General features: G+C 39.6%; 2 protein-coding genes across 6 annotated transcripts in view; both read left to right on the top strand.

Moving 5' to 3' along the window:
- Positions 1 to 18,923, top strand: part of UGT1A8 (UDP glucuronosyltransferase family 1 member A8) — a gene marked incomplete at both ends in the record, with an annotated part of 180,478 nt that overhangs the window by 36,170 nt on the left and 125,385 nt on the right. The gene's annotated exons all lie outside the window — the stretch shown is intronic.
- LOC308279841 (UDP-glucuronosyltransferase 1A9-like) lies at positions 4,775 to 5,668 on the top strand (the record flags this gene model as incomplete). Its single annotated transcript, XM_080720038.1, has 1 exon — positions 4,775 to 5,668. One exon carries the CDS (start codon positions 4,775 to 4,777, stop codon positions 5,666 to 5,668), a length of 894 nt encoding a protein of 297 aa, XP_080576164.1.

Here is an 18,923-nt window from a genome sequence, read left to right as displayed (position 1 = left end):
CAATTGGAGTTTTTAGCCATTATTTCTTTAATCACACATCTGGTCACTCATCTTTTCAGATTTTTGTCTTGATGATGCCAGTGATTCCTGTGAGCTTTTTTCACTTATCATTCTATTTTTCTTTTGACTCTGTTGACTGGAAAATTTCAATATTTTGTCTCCTATCTCATATTCAATATTCTGTCTCCTATCTTTTTCTGCTTGAATGGTTCAGCTGTTGAAGCTTTCTTTTTTGTGTGTGTGGTACTGGCGGTAGAACCCAGGGGCTTTTCTACCTCCGAGCTATACTCCTAGACCTATTTTATATTTTATTTGGAGACAGGGTCTCCATAAGTTGCTGAGAGCCTCACTAAGTAGCTGAGGCTGGCTTGGAACCTGTGCGATCCTCCTGTCTCAGCCTCCTAAACGCTGGGATTACAAGTGTGTGCTACCACGCCCCCCTGAAGCTTTCTTTAAAAATTTTCACTTCAGTGCTGGTTTCCTTTACTTCTAGGAATTTTACCTGGTTCTCTTTTAGTTTTTTTCTGGTTTTTTTTTTGTAAGTTCTTGCTTTCTTCGTGTGCTTTCCAAATTTTATGAATTTTTACTATGTCTATAGCTTACTGGCCTCTCTCAGCATCATTCTGCATTGCCTTTTAGTTTTGTAGATCTTTACTTTCTTGGTATCTATTATTGCAACGTTATAACTTCCTTTTGGAATTGGTGTGATCCTTTTATTCTTTGAAATCTTTGTCTCTTATGTGTGCGTGCATTTCAGGAGACAACGGCCTGTCTTGGCCTTTACTGCTCTTCTTTCTTAGGGAAAGACCTGTGTTTATTATGTAGTTTATCCCGTGAATTCTGGAAAAAGCCAATGTAAAATTACTGGCATCCATAGGCAGAAGATGCCAGGAGACCAAGAAGAGGCAGAGAAGTCAGTATTACACTCTATGTAATCTTAGAGAGGGATTTTGAACAGAATCAGGTCCAGGGTCCCAGGAAGACGAGTGCATCCCTACAACTTTATTGGGATGGCAGTGTCCCACATGTTGGAGTGGTCACAACCCAAACAAGAATATACCAGCTTCATATTGAGCTAACAAAAATGATAGACATGTTCCTGGCATTGACAGCCCCAGGGTCTGCCAGGTAACTTCCCAATAGCACTGTATGGTTTTGATTTTTTTCTACACTATGCTGGGAAACTGTACAGAGAAAACAGGCTAAGGCTACTCTCAGCAACTTTGGAGGTTACAGAGAAGACGGCTGCAGTCATACCAAGTCTCTGCACGGTGGTCATGCCAGGCTGAGCCTGTTGACTGCTCTTTGTCTGGAGGACTCGGCCTTTTCTCTCATGTCACCTAGGCCCCCACCATCTCTGTAAAAATGTCTGGGCCCTGCCACTAGGTGGCGCCCTTGGCCGAGTATTGCAGTGGACTCTAGGCAGGCGATTTGCAATCAGTATCACAGGCCAGGCCTGGCTGGTCTTTCGGATCCGCAATTGGACAGGGCTACAGCCTGATGGCTGAGGTTAGGAAGAGTCATCTTCTGGGGAAAGCGGGGACTGAGGCCCTACTCCTGAGAACGCGCAATTTAGGAATGCTTCCCTTTCAGAGAGGAGCCACAGGCGCCTTTTAGTGGAATGAACGGAGTTTCTTCTCCCAGGCGAAGCAGATCTAGCCCCAGTATTCCTCTGAAATGCACAGGGATGGGGTTACCTTCACCAGGATACTGTCGGTGGTCCTGACTTTGAGCTGGGATAGTTCTTGACTTCCTTTGTGGAGCCATTTGCAATTCCATTGATTCTTTGACATCTGAGAAAATGGGAGTGTCCCTGCCTATGGGGATCATTGAGCCTGGCTAGTGAAAATAACAGTCTAGAATAAAAGTGGGGCTGAGCTTCCTACCGTGATCAAATATCCACCAGCCCTTCTGGTCCTTGATGTAGGCAGATATCTCCATTCAGGCACCAAGGCTGGCAGCAACGCTGACAGTCCCCCAAGGTCCGCACGATGGGCACTGTGGGAATTACCTCCTTTCTCTGTTTCTAGCAGAGCCTGTGTGGGCTAGCTGTGTCACCTGTGAGGTGAGCCTGGAGTGGACACCCTAGTAGCATCATAGACTTCCGGGACAGCTGGATGGCAGCCTTCTATAGAATCATGAGCCCAGGGCGTGCTGTCTGGGGGTAGAGTGTGAATTTGCAGAAGAGGGAGGGTAGCCTACCCAGAGTGAGACCATCTTGCCTTGCTAAGTTAAATTTCATTCAGTTTTGTGGACTACTCAGGAAGCTCAGGTTTGTGTCCCAGAGGTAGAGTTTTAAAAAGGTGCCCTAAAATTGTTAGTCTGAATACCAAATGCATTTAGCTTAGACATCTTATCTTGGTTGCAATTTCCTATAGGAATGTTAGCTGCATCCTTAAAAAGAATAAAAACCCCAATTTCCTTTTACTTAATATTTTAAATCAGGTGGATATGGAGGGATATACACCAGGAGCTGTGTGCATGTATGTTTTTATCAATGAACATCAGTATGATATAGAATTGCAATGCCCTAATGAAACAATTAAAAAATAAAAACCTCAGCTGGGCGTGGTGGCGCATGCTTGTAATCCCCGCGCTTGGGAGGCTGGGACAGGAGGATCGCACAGGTTCGAAGCCAGCCTCAGCTACTTAGGCTCTCAGCAACTTAGTGAGACCCTGTTTCCAAATAAAATATAAAATAGGTCTGGGAGTATATCCCAGAGGTAGAAAGCCTCTGGGTTCCACCCCCAGTACCACAAAAAAAAAAAAAATAAAATAAAAACCTCTTAAACCAAATATACAACAAAAGTAGCTTTAAATTTTTCTATTGTAAGTAAAAATAATCTATATCTTCTGGCCAAATTCAATATTGGCATTACCAGTCAGATGCAATGTACTGGCTCTGAAACATATATTAATTTCAATTTACAAAATCCACGCCCTAAAGAATTGGTACAGACTCAAAGTTTTTTTTTATTTTTTATTTTGGTGGTACTGGGTTCCTGGAAAGCCTTCTACCTCCGGGCTACACTCCCAGACCTATTTTTATACTTTTTTTTTTTTAATTTGGAAACGGGGTCTCTTAAGCCAGCGCAGCTGGCTTCGAACCTGCGCCATCCTCCTGTCTCCGCCTCCCAAGCGCGGGGATGACAAACGTGGGCCCCCACGCCCGGCAGACTCAAAGGTTTGAAGATGCGACTTCTGAGTCTGTGGCTTTGGATCCAACTGTTAATTATTACCTCTGTGACATCTTTGAGTTTCCTGTCAAAGTAGAGATTAAAAACAATATCTAGTCTAAAAATTACTCTTAGGATTAAATGAAATAATTCATATATATTGCTTGGCACAGTGTCAACTTGTTGATAATAGCTGCAATGGGTAGATAGTAACGCTTCATTTAAAACATTAATTATTTTGAAATCACATTTTTGTAATTATTCATAATTAAATTGTTTTACAATAAATACATAAATAAAAAGGTGTCCTAGATTGTGTATAGTTGCTAACTGAGCTTTCTGTGACAGGAGGGAGCTGCAGGCTTCGGGTTATGCTGCACTGATGATGTCATTCTCCTCCTGTTTATTTTTCCAAGTCAATGATATAAAAGCACCCCAGTCACCAAGCAATGCTGATGAAGTTAATGTCAAGAACACTTAAGGCTGGGGGGCCACGGTGTCTCCTAACAAGGTTATGCTGCTAGGCTGGCTGTAGAATCCTTCTCTAAAGGTTTCTCTTGGTGCTACTTGACAAATAGCCCCCGTCTTACCCAGGGAGGCATCTAGAAACCGGCACAATACGATTGAGTCCAATGCAACAAACATATCTTGTCCACTCTCCCTGTGCAGGGGATTGTGTGGCTACTGTGAAAGGGGGAGGGAAACCTGAAGTCATATCCTCTGACCTCAAAGACTGCCTGGTAGGGTGTGGGAGATGAGTAATGGATTCCCGACAGGAGGGCTCTTGGGTAATCGGGGTAAGCCTGACCAGTCTCTGGCTAGGATATGAAAACATACAGGAAAGAGAAAGGCATTCAGCAGGATTTTCTGGCGAGCATGAAGCAGGGGATTACTTACTGTACTGGATGTAACCAAAGGAAATGAGTTTAAGCAGATGATAGTCACATAGGATCAACACATGGAATGGTACCTGTGGGCGGGTTATTAATCTTTTTCAGAATGTCATAGTCCTCAGAGGATTTGGCAATGGAACACGAATCCTGCTGGAGTTGGAGAAAGAGAGGGGCAATGGGTATCCACGGCAGGTTTCCGGTTTCCTTATGAAGCAAAGTTTTGCAGCCAGTAGGGAGGTCAGGTTTAAGGACTGTCCAGTGTTTTGTGTGGAGCTGAGTTGCAAATTTTATTCTGATAGAGTTTTTGGTAGTCTGAGGATGAAGTCCAGTTTTTGGAAAATTTCAAAAAGTAATTTTTATTTAAAGTTACTTTCTCTTTACTCTTTCTAAGTTGTCAAAGTCTACAGTCATTAGTTTAAATGGCCTCTATCCTCACCTCGCCGTGTGATTCATGATTGTCCCCAGAGCAAACATCCAGAGTTTTACTTACTTACTGGGGAGAAAAAATGAATTAGGGCAAGTCAGAAAATGTTACTCATTAATCATGGTTCTTTGGCCTAAGTAATTGGCAGTAGGTATAACTTTGTAATAAGTATGAATACACGCCCACTACTGTGGCACAGTTAGTGCCTGCACTTTTTCTGCCTGCTGTATTTCTCGAGCTTAGAATCCAAGCAGCTGGACGGCTCTGAGCCGCAGCGGTCCATGGCTCCTGCGCTTTTGCCAGCCCCCCTCCCTCTGTGTGTGTGTCTGCTGCTGGCGTCTGGCTTTGCCCAGGCAGGCAAACTGCTGGTGGTGCCCATGGATGGCAGCCACTGGTTTACCATGAGGTCAGTTGTGGAGAAACTCATCCAGAGAGGGCACGAGGTGGTTGCAGTCATGCCGGAGGTGAGTTGGCAACTGGGACAGTCCTCGAATTTTACAGTGAAGACTTACTCAGCTTCTTACACCCTGGAAGAATTGGACCAGAAGTTCAAGATTTTTGCAGACACTCAATGGAAAAATCAGGAAAAAAATATATTATCTGTACTACTGGGTTCAGCCATTGACTTGTTTGAATTATTTTTTTCACATTGTAAGAGTTTGTTTAACAACAAGAAACTGGTGGAATACATAAAGGAGAGCTCTTTTGATGCGGTGTTTCTGGATCCTTTTGATGTGTGTGGCCTTATTGTTGCAAAATACTTCTCCCTCCCTTCTGTGGTCCTCACCAGGGGAGTAGCTTGCAATTACGTTGAAGACGGTGCGCAGTGCCCCAGTCCTCCTTCTTACATTCCCAGATTTGTCTCGGGGTTCTCAGATGCCATGACTTTCACAGAGAGAGTACAGAACAACATTTTCCGCTTGGAGGAACATTTCTTTTGTTCTTACCTTTTCAAAAAAGCTTTTGAAATTGCCTCTGACATTTTCCAAACGCCCACCACAGCATATGATCTCTTCAGCCACACATCCATCTGGTTGTTACGAACAGACTTTGTGTTGGACTATCCCAGGCCTGTGATGCCCAACATGGTCTTCATTGGTGGGATCAACTGCCATCGGGGGAGGCTACTGCCCAAGGTACGCTGCTCCTCCACTGGTGCATTGAGAATAACCTGATTCGCATTAACAAATCCTTAACTGTGGCTTGTTATTTACATTCATTTTTTCTGGGCTTAACCATTTGTTTTATGTCAATTCACTAATTATGGGTAGGCAAATTTTATAAGCTACCCTTACTAATAAGTATGCATTTACCAGTGATGTAATTAATATAGTTTCTAAGCTACATTTGGAATATTGCTTAAAATAAAAAAAACACATCAGGATGTGTGACATTCCCCTTTGCCAGTAGTATGCCACCCCACTGATGAAAGTGCTCTTTGCAAATTTATATGCATTTTTCAATTTTTGGAAATTATTTAAATGTTTACATATATTTTAATAGGGAAATTCATCTTATTTTATTTTTATTTTAAAAAATTTTTTATTGTTGCATTATTTTCATACATCAAATTGGGGTAAAAACTTGTGTGGACATACATGTACACATCACCGACTTAACCCCTACCCAATTCCCACCCCACTCCCTCCCCATCCCTCCTTCCCTTGCTTGGCTTAGTGGTTGACTTCGATATGTTTATGTACATTGTGTGTTTTAGAGAATTTCTTTCTTCCCCCCTCCCATCCCCTCATTTAGGTTGTCTTGTTTGCTCCTCTATAGGATTTCCTTTTTCATCTAGAGTTCCTCCTATGACCCATTTCTCCTTAGCTTTCACATATTAGGGAAAGCATCTGATTTCTTATTTTTTGTGACTGACTAATCTCATTTAGCATAATGTCCTCCAGTTCTATCCATTTCACTGAAAATGATGTAATTGAGTTTTGGGGGGTTATTTTTTGTTTTGTTTTGTTTTGTTTTGTTGGTGGTACTGGGGTTCCTGGAAACACTTTTTACCTCTGGGCTACACCCCCAGACCTATTTTTATACTTTTTTATTTGGAAACAGGGTCTCTTAAGCCAGTGTGGCTGACTTCGAACCTGCGCGATCCTCCTGTCTCCGCCTCCCAAGCACGGGGATTACAAGTGTGTGCCACCACTCCTGGCTAATTGAGTTTTTTTTTTTAAATGGATGAGTAAAATTCCATTGTGTACATATCCCACAGTTTTGTAATTCATTCATCTGTTGATGGACATCTTGGCTGGTTCCATAGTTTGGCTATGGTGAATTGTGCAGCTATGAACATAGATACACGTACATTAGTTTGGTAGCTTGGTTTCCTTTCTTTTGGGTAGATACACAGAAGTGGTATTGCTGGATCAAATGGTAGATTTGTTCCCATTCTTCTGAGGATTCTCCATACTGTTTTCCAAAGTGGTTGCACTAATTTGTAATCCCACTAACAATGTTTTAGAGTTCCCACTTCTCCACATCCTCAACAGCATCTGTTGTTGTTTGTGTTTTGAATGATTGCCATTCTAGTTGCAGTTAGAGGAAATCTCAAGGTAGTTTTGATTTGCATCTCTCTGATTGCCAATGATACTGAGCATTTTTTCATGCATTTATTGGCCATTTGAATTTCTTCTGTCATGAAGTGTCTGTTTAGTTCACTTACCCATTTTGTTATTGGATGGTTTTTTTAGTGTTGAGTTTCTTGAGTTCTCTGTATATTCTAGATATTAGTCCTCTATTGGAGGTGTAGGTGGCAAAAATCTTCTCCCATTCTGTTGGCTCTCGGTTGAGGTTCTTGACAGTTTCCTTTGCTGAACAGAAGCTCTTGAGTTCCATGCAATCCCACACATTGATTCGCCTTTTAATTTGTTGTGCCTTTGGGGTCTTGTTCAGAAAGTGTTTATCTGTGCCTATGTGTTGCAGTGTTGGACCTATGCCCTCCTCAAGGAGCTTCAAGTCTCTGTTTTAATTTCCAAGTCTTTGATCCATCTTGAATTGACTCCTGTGCAGGGTTAGAAAGTGGGATTAATTTCCAATTTTCTGCATATGGTTAACCAGTTTTGCCAACATGATTTGTTGAACAGGCTGTCTTTTTTCCAGTGTATGTTTTTGGCCCCTTTGTCATTTGGCTTAAAGTATGTGAGCTTGTTTCTGGGACTTTTATTCTGCTCCATTGGTCTATGTATCTGTTTTTGTGCCAGTACCATGCTGGTTTTTTTTTTTAATTACAATGGCTTTGTAGTATAGTTTAAAGTCAGGTATTGTGATTCCTCCTGCATGGTTTTTGTTGCTGAGAACTACTTTGGCTATTCTTGGCTTTTTGTTATTCCAAATTAAAATTATTATTATTATTATTATTATTATTATTATTATTATTATTATTTTTGTGGGTCTGGGGATGGAACCCAGAGGTATTTGACCTTTGAGCTACACCCCCTGCCCAATTTTTTATTCTTCATTTTGAAACAGAGTCTCACTGAGTTGTGAAGTGCCTCACTAAGTAGCTGAGGCTGTCTGCGAACCACGATCCTCCAGTCTCAGCCTCCCAAATGCTGGGATTACAAGCGTGCACCACCACGCCCGGCTTATTCCAAATAAATTTAAGGACTGATTTTTTCTATGTCTGTGAGGAATGATCTTGGTAGTTTAATGGGCATTGCATTAAATCTGTAGATAACTTTTGGAAGGATGGCCATTTTAATGATATTTATTCTGCCAATCCATAAACATGGACGATCTTTCCATCTTCTAAGATCTTCTTTGATTTCTTTTTTCAATGTTTTATAATTTTCTTTGTAGAGATCTTTTACCTCCTTAAGTTTATTCCCAAGTATTTTATTTTTTTGTGGGGGATCCTGAGTGGAAGTGTTTTCTGAATTTCTTTTTCAGTGGATTTATGGTTGGTGTACAGAAAAGCTTCTGATTTTTTATGATTGATTTTGTATCCAGACACTTTGCTGAATTTGTTGATCAGTTCTATAAGCCTTTTGGTTGAGTTTGTTGGGTTTTCTAAATACAGTATCATGTCATCTGCAAATAGTGAAAGTTTGAGTTCTTCTTTTCCTATTTGTACTCCTTTGATTTCCTTTTCTTGCCTTATTGCTCTGGCTAGAGTCCCTAGTACTATGTTGAAGATAAGTGGTGTTAATGGACATCCTTGTCTTGTTCCTGTTTTTAGGGGGAATTCCTGAAGTTTTTCCCCATTCAATATGATGTTGGCAGTGGGCTTATTGTAGATTACCTTTATGATGTTGAGATATGTTCCTTCTATTCTAATTCTTTGCAGTATTTTTATCATAAATGGATGTTGGATTTTATCAAATACTTTTTCCATGTCTAATTAAATGATCATGTAATTTTTGTCTTTGATTTTGTTTATATGATGAATTACATGGATTGATTTTCGTATGTTGACCCAGCCTTGCATCCCTGGGATGAACCCTACCTGGTCATGGTGTATGCTTTTCTTGATGTGGTTTTGAATATATGTTGCTAGTATTTTGTTATTAGTTTTGCATCTAAGTTCATCAGAGATATAGGCCTGTAGTTTTCCTTCCTTGAACTGTCTTTATTCGGTTTGGGTATTAGAGTGATGTTGGTTTCATAGAATGTATTTGGGAGAGTCCCACTTTTTCCTATTTCACAAAATAGTTTGAGGAGTATTGGGGTTAGCTCTTCTATAAATGTTTTATAGAATTCACTTGGAAAACCATCTGGTCCTGGGCTTTTCTTTGATGGTAAGCTCTTTATTGTTGTTTCAATCTCTTTGATTGTTATTGGTTGGTTTAAGTGTTCTATATCTTCTTGACTCAGTTTAGGAAGGTTGTATTTATCTAGAAAGTTGTCAATTTCCTCCAGACTTTCCATTTTTTTGGAGTATAGTTTTTCAAAGTAGTTTCTGATAATCCTCTGGATTTCTACGCTGTCAGTAGTAATTTCTCCTTTTTCATTTCTTATCTTCATAATTTGGGTTGGTTCTCTCTCTCTTTTTTTAAGTTAGGTTGGCTAGTGGTTTATCTATCTTGTTAATTTTTTCAAGAAACCAGCTTTTGGTTTTGTTGATTTTCTGTATTGTTTTTTTATTCTCTATTTCATTAATATTTGCTCTAATTTTAATAATTTCCTGTCTTCTGCTGGCTTTGGGGTTCAGTTGTTCCTGCTTTTCAAGGGCTTTGAGCTGTTTCATTAGGTTATTTATTTGAAGATTTTCTGTTTTTTTTAATGTGAGCACTCAGTGCTATACATTTTCTTCTTAATACTACCTTCAAAGTGTCCCAGAGGTTTTGATATGTTGTATCTTTATTTTCATTTGTTTCTAGAAATTTCTTGATTACACCTCTTACATCTTCTATGACCCATTCTTCATTCAGAAGTGTGGTGTTCAGTCTCCACATGTTTATGTTGTTTCTCTGGGTCTTCTTATAGTTGATTTCTAGTTTCATTCCATTATGTTCGGAAATGACACAGGGAAGTATGTAACATTTTTTTGAATTTGCTAGAGCTCATTTTGTGTCCCAGGGTGTGATCTATTTTGGAGAAGGTTCTGTGAGCAGCTGAGAAAAATGTAAACTCTGCTGTAGTTGGGTGAAATATTCTATATGTGTCCAACAGGTCCATTTGGTTAATGGTGTTCTTTAGTTCTGAGGCATCTTTACTGACCTTTTGTCTGGAGGACCGGTCTAATGTTGTGAGAGGTGTGTTGAAGTCTCCCAGTATTATTGTATTGGGATTTATGTGTGACTTCATGTCACAAAGAGTTTGATTTATGAAAGTAGCTACACCTATGCTTGGGGCATAGATGTTGATTATTGTTATTTCCTCTTGCTGGATTATTCCTTTTACCAGTAAAATATGACCTTCTTTGTCTCTTCTAATAAGTTTGGATTTGAAGTCTAACTATGTATACATATATTGAATATATTTTTTGCACCTATTTTATTGAATAGAATCTAGTAGTAAAGTGCATATGATGTTCTTTACCTTGAATTTTTTTACTTGTCAGTATATTGTAGACCTGTTCATAAGCCAGTACCTAAAAAGTTGACATGTTCTTGTAATACTTGTATTGAAATAGTTGTACACTTTACTTTTTAGAACCAACCAAGAGTGATAGATAGTTGAATTTTTTCGTCTTTAATGGATGAGACTGTGCTAACCGTTCTTTCTCCCCAATCATTTATTTCCATATTCTTGCCATTATCTAAGTAGGCCAGTGTTCTAGAAGTAGATTTTCCAAGTCAAATGGTATGCTCATGTTTCATTTTAATACATTTGAGGAATTGCTTTTGAAATCTTGAACAACCTCCCTCTCATCAGCAGTAACTTTTCCAGCTCCAAACATTGCCACACTCTTTCAAAGTTTTGTTAATTTTGTGGGCAAAAATATTGGGTGGGTGTAGTTCTTTTAGTTTCAACTTTCTATTTTCATAGACATATTGGCCATTTCATTTCTTTTTCTATGAATTGCAATCCCCATTTGTAGTCATTTAATATGTTTGCATTTTTATAACTATATGCTATAATCCCCTCTAGTATTAGGGATATTAACACAGCTTTTTATTAGTGTGTGCTACAAATAATTTTTCTAAAATATTTATCTTTTTTTCATTTAGGATTTTAATTTTGGGGGAGTCAAATTGTTGAAAGTTTTTCTTTAATAGTTTCTGGATTTCACCTTGCTTTGGTCTTCCCAAGTTTGAGATTTAGAAACATATTTTTTCTTTTGTGTTTTATTGTTTTCATTTCCACCAATATTGTTAGCATTTTTTTCTTTTTGCAATGAACCCTTTAATGTACATGCTATAAACATACAATTTTACTTAAAGGATAGTCCATTTTCCCAACAACTTTTATGCTAATCCTATTCTTCTATTTAATTGAAATATATATTTCTCATACTTTAATTTTCCATGTCTTGTTATTGGTTTTTGATCTCACACTGACTTATTTATTTATTAATTTGTGGTACTTGGGTTGGAACCCAAAGGCAATGTGGCTTTGAGCTACACCCCCTGCCCTATTTTTTAGTCTTTTTATTTTTGAAACAGGGTCTTACTGAGTTGCAAAGGGCCTCGCTAAGTAGCTAAGGCTGTCCGCGAACGTGCTCCTCCAGTCTCAGCCTCCTGAATGCTGGGATTATAGGCGTGCACCATCATGCCCAGCTGACATATTTATTTCTTCATGTGCACAGCTTGTTTTGATTAAGCAGCTTTGTACTAAGTTTAAATATATGGGAAAACAAGCCCCATAATCACTATTAATATTTCTCAATGTTCTTGGTGGTAGTTTTTATGCATTCTCCTGCATAAAATCTTAAATTGCTTTTTGAGATCTAAAAAATGAAAACAAACTGTTTTGGTGCTGTTAATATCATATTAAATATTCTTATTAATTTCAGAAATGTTCTGTTTTGGTGCTGTTAATATCATATTAAATGTTCTCATTAATTTGCTTGTATCTCACTGTTGAGGAAGAACAGTTTAAATTATCCAAACCTTTTTTTCTGTCCATCAGTAAAAATTTGTACTTATATAACCATTTTACCATTTTTTCTTAAAATGTATTTCTAGACATTATTATGTAGGACATTTTGCTTTTGGTTTGAACTGCTGTTGGTTGGGCAAAGAAAGCTTTACACATTTATTTTTATTTTGTTACATTACTATTTAATTCTTATCTTGTAAGATTGCCTTGGCATTCAAGAGCATCTACAACTAATTCCCTTCCCTGGTATTCTTGTTATTTATTTTGCATTTTAGTACCCATATATCCACAATAGTGGAAAATATTGTTCTAATCACTTTCAACTGAAAAAGTCATGCCAAAGAGAAGAGTAATATTCTTGGCTAAAGCCTCATGGCTAAATTCTGGTGATATCTCTCATAAATTATCTTGCATATTATTTTATTAGATGTAGACTATGCATTTTTAGCTGCCATTCTGCATTCTTGCACGTTAAGCAGATTTTGTAAAATAGTTTATATTCTCTCACGTATCGGCAGGTGTTTGGTGAGAGTGTCTTCAGTCAACTGGTGGGAAAGAGAATCAATGTTCAGTCTCAAAGGCTGGCAAACTAAAGTTTTAGGCATGTCAAAACCAGGCTTGATTTTCTGTTCTTGGCAAGACCAAGCAAGGAGATGTAAGTCACAGAAGAAAAGGGCTCCTCTTCCTTTTTACTTTCTACCAATACTATGCCACGAGGTGCTGCCTGAGGCCTTGCTCCCCACCTGGGGCGAGGCTCTGCAAGTTCCTACACCAACAGTGGCTACTGAGTTCCAAGCAGCTCACTGGGTCGAGGGGTTTGGAAACAAAGAAGCTGCATATGATTTTATATCACCTATCACACAGAAGTGCCTATAAAATATGAAAATATTGAACATGTTTTAAACATGTTTATCTTTATAGGTATGCACATATATTTTTAAAAAGTACATAGAGTATTTGGTGTATTAAAAGGATATATTTGTGTGCAAGTTTTTAAACATTGGAAGAGTCTGTATATATGTATACATTTATAAACATAAATCTAAGCAAGAACAATTCTCAAAGAGGACCCTTTGACTGAGACTGGACACAGCACATGAGAGATGTTCATGTTCCTCAGAAGAGCTATGGACTCTGTATGTTTCTTTCTTCTTGTTCCAGAAAGGTGGGGCACCTCTTAAAAGACAAAAATTTCTGTATTGCTGGAGAACAGGAGTCATCACCTGAATTGTATCTATCTGATGAGAAGAAGACATTAAATGCCATGAGCGTGTGACTGTCCCTGTTTGCATGGGTGTCCGGGGCGAGGGTTTGTGTGCTGTGTCTCAGGTCCTCCGCAAGGAGATTTATTTTTATTTTTTAAATATACTTCTATTGGTGCATCGTAGCCCCACATCATAATGTAATTCAGCGTGGCAGTGACACACATGCACGCAGCACCTGGTGAGCTCCTCTGGGTCCCTTCCTCCTCCCTTCCCTTCCTCACACATGATGCTGGATTCTCAAGTGTTTCCTTCATTAATTCCCCCCTGCTACCTCCCCTATTCCACCTCCCTTGCTCCCCTGGGCTTTCTCTTCTGTTATCTAAAGTCCTTCTTGTATCCACAGGGCATTTAAATGATAGTGCCTATAGCAAAATATCCACGAGTCTATCCAGAGGAATTATATCCAGGGATATAATTAAATATTTTAACAAGAATGTCAGATCATCATTCAGAAGAACATTAACTGTAACAGGGAAATAGAAGCACTCACTTCCAGTCTTTTACAATTATCGGTGAATTCCAGTGGACTTGATGGGGGCCCCACTGGGAGGAGTTTGGTTTCAGTCTGTGAAGTTCAGGGCAGCTCTGTCTGCTATGGAGAACCAGAGCTAGGATGCTGCTCACATGGCAGTAAAAGGCGAGCACTTCTCACATTTCTCTCATAATCTGGCTCCATTCCAAAATTCAACTTCTAATCTAGCCACTTAGATGTAAGCCGGGACCTCTCACCAAGGTATGTTTTCAACTTTTTGTCAAAGTTTTCAAGCATACACAAAGGAGAGACTGTAGTATAATGAACACGCAAGTATCCATATATGGGTAAAAAATGCTTAATTTTTTGCTGAATTGATTCATCTATTTTCTCTGTCTTTTTTCCCCCCTTTGGTGGTACTGGAGATGGAACCCAAGAGCATTCGATCTCTGAGCTACACCCCCAGCCATTTATTTAGTTACTGTTTTGAATCAGGGTCTCTGAGGCTGGTTTTGAACCTATCTCAATCTCCTATCTCAACCTCCCAAGTACTGAGATTACAGGCATATGCCACCACGCCCAGCTCCTCTTCTTGTAAATATGCTTGGCTATTAATTTTTTAAAGGAAATTTATGATGTCCCTAAATAATTTTCATAATCAAAAAAGGGGAAAATTCTTACCCAACCACCATATCCTTTTCATACTTAGCACAAATCACCAATTTTTAGTAAATTCAGACACATTTGGCTAATTAAATTTTTTTCACAAGAGTGGCCAGGTCATCCGACCAGGAAAGAATAGTGTTTTCAGTTGATGTTGCAGGGAATGCTGAGTATGCAGCTGAAAGAGGATGAGGTTGACATCATCCACAGAAAGTAACTTAACTGGGATCCACGGTGTTAACAGAAAGGCCAGGAGTCTATTCTTAAGAAAGAACATTGTTTTAAGTCTTTATGACCTTGGAAGCGATTTCTTAGCATTAAAAATGCAAGAAACAGTGACTACAAAACCAGGAAGTTTTCTCTTCACCATACAAAAACTTCTGTGAATCCAATGCTACACCAAAGGGGCGACCCACAGAATGGGAGAAAAGATTTGCAGTCCACATATCCGCTAAGGTAGTAGCATCTCAAACAATCGGGAACTCAAAAGCCAAATAAAACAACTGGGCAAAGGGCTTGAATAGGACTTTCTCCATGTAAGTTATACGGATTAGACAACAGGCACAAACAAATTTGCTTTGGGATGTTGTTAATACGGGAACTGCAAGTAGAAACCACAAGGTACTATTTAAACTCACTAACACACACACACACACACACTGCACATGCAAGAACAATAAGTGTTGGAGGAGGTGGGGGAGTTAGAATCTCTTCCATCGCTGGTGGGTTTATAATATGGTGAAACTGCTGCAGAAGGCAGTTTCATGGTCTGTTGATAGTGAAACACGGCATTACCACATGACCAACAATTCCGCTTCTAAGTATATACAGTAAAAGGTGATGAAATGAAAACATGTACGTTCATGGTCAGGGAAGCTGTATTCATAACAAGGAAAACAATATACAAACTTCTCAAAGGATAAATAGATAAAAATACAATATATCCAAACAAAAGCATAGTATTCAGCTACAAACAGGACTGAGAGCCATGTTTTCAAGGCTACAAATCTAGGAGCCGTGGGAACATCTGAAGTGTGGGAGCCAAATGCAAAGGCTGCACATGGTGCGATTCCACTTATATAAACGGCCCAGAGCGGGCAAGTGCAGAGGGATGGAGGGACTGGGGAGCAGGAGGGTGGGCAGCCAACGCTTGATGGGAAAGCGGTTTCTCTCTTCTAGAGCGTGGTCGTGGCTGCACATGATGGTGACTGTCCTGAATGTTTCTGAATTGCTCACTTTGAAATGGTGAAGAGGATGAAATGTTTTATCAGTCCTTCCTTCCTTCCTTCCTTCCTTTCTTCCTTCCTTCCTTCCTTTCTTTTTTCTTTCTTTCCCTCTTTCTCTTTTTCTTTCTCTCTATTTCTTCCCTCCCCCCTTTTTGTGTGTGGTAGGAATTAAATCCAGGGGCACTCTATCTCTGAGCTACATCCCAGCTCTATTTTATTTTTTGTTTGGAAACAAAGTCTGCTAAATTGCTGAGTCTGGCTTCACTCCACAATACTCCTGTCTCAGTCCTCAGGTAATGGCATTAGGGTCATGCACTACCATGCTTGGCTTTTGCTGTTGCTTCTCCTACCCCAGTGTAAAGAGAGAAAGAAAAAATTGTGGACCCTGTAATGTCTGACTGTGAGTTCTGGCCATGAGGTCATGCCAGAGGAGAACCAAAAACAAAGGAACAAAGAAAGAGAAATGCTCCCTGACCGTTGCCCTGCCCTGAGATGACCTGGCCACTAGCACACCTACCATTTGTGTACAGGACTACTCCTGTACCTCTCCCCTTCCTTGCCCCATAAAAAGCCCCTAGCCTTTAAGGGAACAGTCTTTCTGACTCTCATGGCCTCTCTCCCTGTCAGATGCCTCCTTCCAGGTTATATTCCTAAATAAAGCCTGCTCCCTGTGGTTGGGCCATGTTTTCTTTGCCCCCCCCCCCATACACCTCAACAAAAATATCTTGCAATTGATCATTTGATTGAATCAGGATGTAGACATGTTTGTTTGTTTTTCTCATTGCCTCATTTCTTCTAACATTCTTAACCTACCACCAGTTTCTCCCTTTTTAAAAAGGGCTGTAGAATTTGAGCTTAATATCTCCCCTAACGTTGGACTCAATCCATTGCAGTGGTCTCTCACAGGTCACCATGGCCCCCTTGAATCAAATCTGCTTCTAACCTTTTAAAAAGAAGTCAACATTTTATTCATTTATTTTTATTTTTTATTTTTTGGTGGTACTGGGGGTGGAACCCAGAGGCTTTCTACCTCTGGGCTATACTCCCTGACCTATTTTATATTTTATTTGGAAACAGGGTCTCACTAAGTTGCTGAGAGCCTCACTAAGTAGTTGAGGCTGGCTTCGAACCTGTGCAATCCTCCTGTCTCAGCCTCCCAAGTGCGAGGATTACAAGCATGCACCGCCACGCCCGGCTAAAAATCAACATTTTAAAAGAATACAGTGACTTTTTCCAGTGGTTGAGATAGGGTCCTGTGATGGCCTTCATTCTAGCTTGATTGTTCACTTATCATGGTGTTTAACATGTTGCTGTACACTGGGTGTCAATATAGTTTTGACTGATCCTAACTTCGCCACTGGGCAAGCAGGCTTCACAGATCGGTGTTCTGTGCTTAGTATTGCATCACCTTACAAGGTGCCCTACATCTAGGTACCTCCTGCTACCACACTGTCTCTGCTGGTGACAGTATGATTAAGCCGATAATGGAGAAACATTACCAGGTACCTTTGTCCTTTCCAGAAGTCCTGCCAGAACCAGGACCAGGATGATGGAGCATGGGTCTGATGGGACAAGTTGTAGCCTGTGATCTCCTGGTGTGGATTTTGATGCAGTTGACGAAGCTCTGGTCCTTTAGCCCTGTTGACTTCTCTAGCTTATCACTGTCCCTCCTTAGGCTCCACCCACACTGCTGTGTCCAGCTTCAGAGACCACCACATTCCACTCTTGCTTGGGACCCTCCTGCCGCCTCTGTGGAGTATCTATAATGCTTCCCAGTACTCTGACTCCATGAAAGCTGGAACTGCAGTTGGCTTTATGTTGCCATGTCTCTAGCATCTGGCTGTGCTAGTAGAACATTTCGTAGATGAATGAGAGCACATTTAGAGTAAAGGGGTTGCCAAAGTATTTAGGCCTCTGAAAGGTGTTTGGAGAGGAAGAAAACACTTGCTCCTGTCAAACTCTGGGTCTGGCAGTTTCTTCCAAATAGACTTATAGGACAGGATGCATGGAAATCCTTGCCAATATCCTATCTTCTAAGCAATTTCTTTCTAAATATTTAAACCTACTCTTTAAGACCTTTCAGTGTCAGGAGAGAGGCTAGTAGGATCCTCCTAGTACACTGGGATATTAGGATTGGTAGGGTTTAGAGGGGTGACCCATTCTTATTTCCTAGAGGTTATGGTCACACCCTATGGCCATCCAGAATCATCTTGGTCTCCTAGGAGGGAAATGAGCTGAATCCATATTTTCCCTTGCAATTACCCCAGATAGATGTCTGTGCGTGTCATTCTTGGTTCTCCTTGTTCCTCGTTATGAAAGATTAAGTTGAGGCACTTAAAAATATGAAAATAATCTAGATCAGTGTCTGGTGGATGGAGATACTTTGATATTTTATAACTGTCCAAAGAAGGAAGAGAAACCGACTACCAAGGAAATTTCAATCTGTTCCTCTCGAGGAAGGACAATGATAAAGGACTTCTTGAGTCTCGTTCTCAGAGCCATACTGGTCAGCCCAATGATCAGCACGGTGGCACCTTAGGGCTTAACTGGAGGGAATATCATCCAACCCATATTCATTTCTTTCTTTTAAATTTTTTTTATTAGTGCACTGTATTCATACATCATAATGGGATAAAAAAAAACTTGTGTAGACATACATGCATACATCACCCAATTAGCCCCTACCCAATCCCCACCCCATTCCCTCCCCATCCCTCCTTCCCATGCTTGGCTTTGTGGTTGACATCTAGTATTATAGCAATTTATCCAAAATTAACAATGATAATCTCACATAACAGATTCATTTGTCTGATTTCAAGCTTTTGATGACTTAGAGATAACACTTCAATATTTCTTTTTGCTTTCTTTCTTACCAGGGGATATTTTTTCCTTTTTTTTAAGGTGAAACTATCATAAATTTATTATTTATTTTTCAGAAAAAGTCTATCCTAACATGAAATATGAACTCTAAATACCCAAAACAATCTTAAAAAAGAACAAATCTAGAAGACGTACATTTTCTGATTTCAAACCTTATAAAGCTACAATAATTGAAACAGTGTAGTACTGCTATAAAGGCAGATATATAAACCAGTGGAGTAAAATAAAAAGCCTAGAAATAAATTCTTCCATATATGGTCAAGTTATTTTTGACAAGATTTTCAAGAACATTTGGTGAAGAAAATAATAACCTTTTCACTAAATATTGTTGAAAAATAATAATTACATGAAAAAGAATAAAATTGGACCCTTTCCTAACACCACATACAAATATTAACTCAAAATAGATAAAAGACCTAAATGTAAATCTTAA

The sequence above is a fragment of the Muscardinus avellanarius genome (assembly GCF_963383645.1).
Source record: "Muscardinus avellanarius genome assembly, chromosome: 2".
Lineage (NCBI taxonomy): Eukaryota > Metazoa > Chordata > Mammalia > Rodentia > Gliridae > Muscardinus > Muscardinus avellanarius.
Note: the sequence above shows the minus strand (reverse complement) of the source record. Positions and strands in the feature narration are given on the sequence as shown.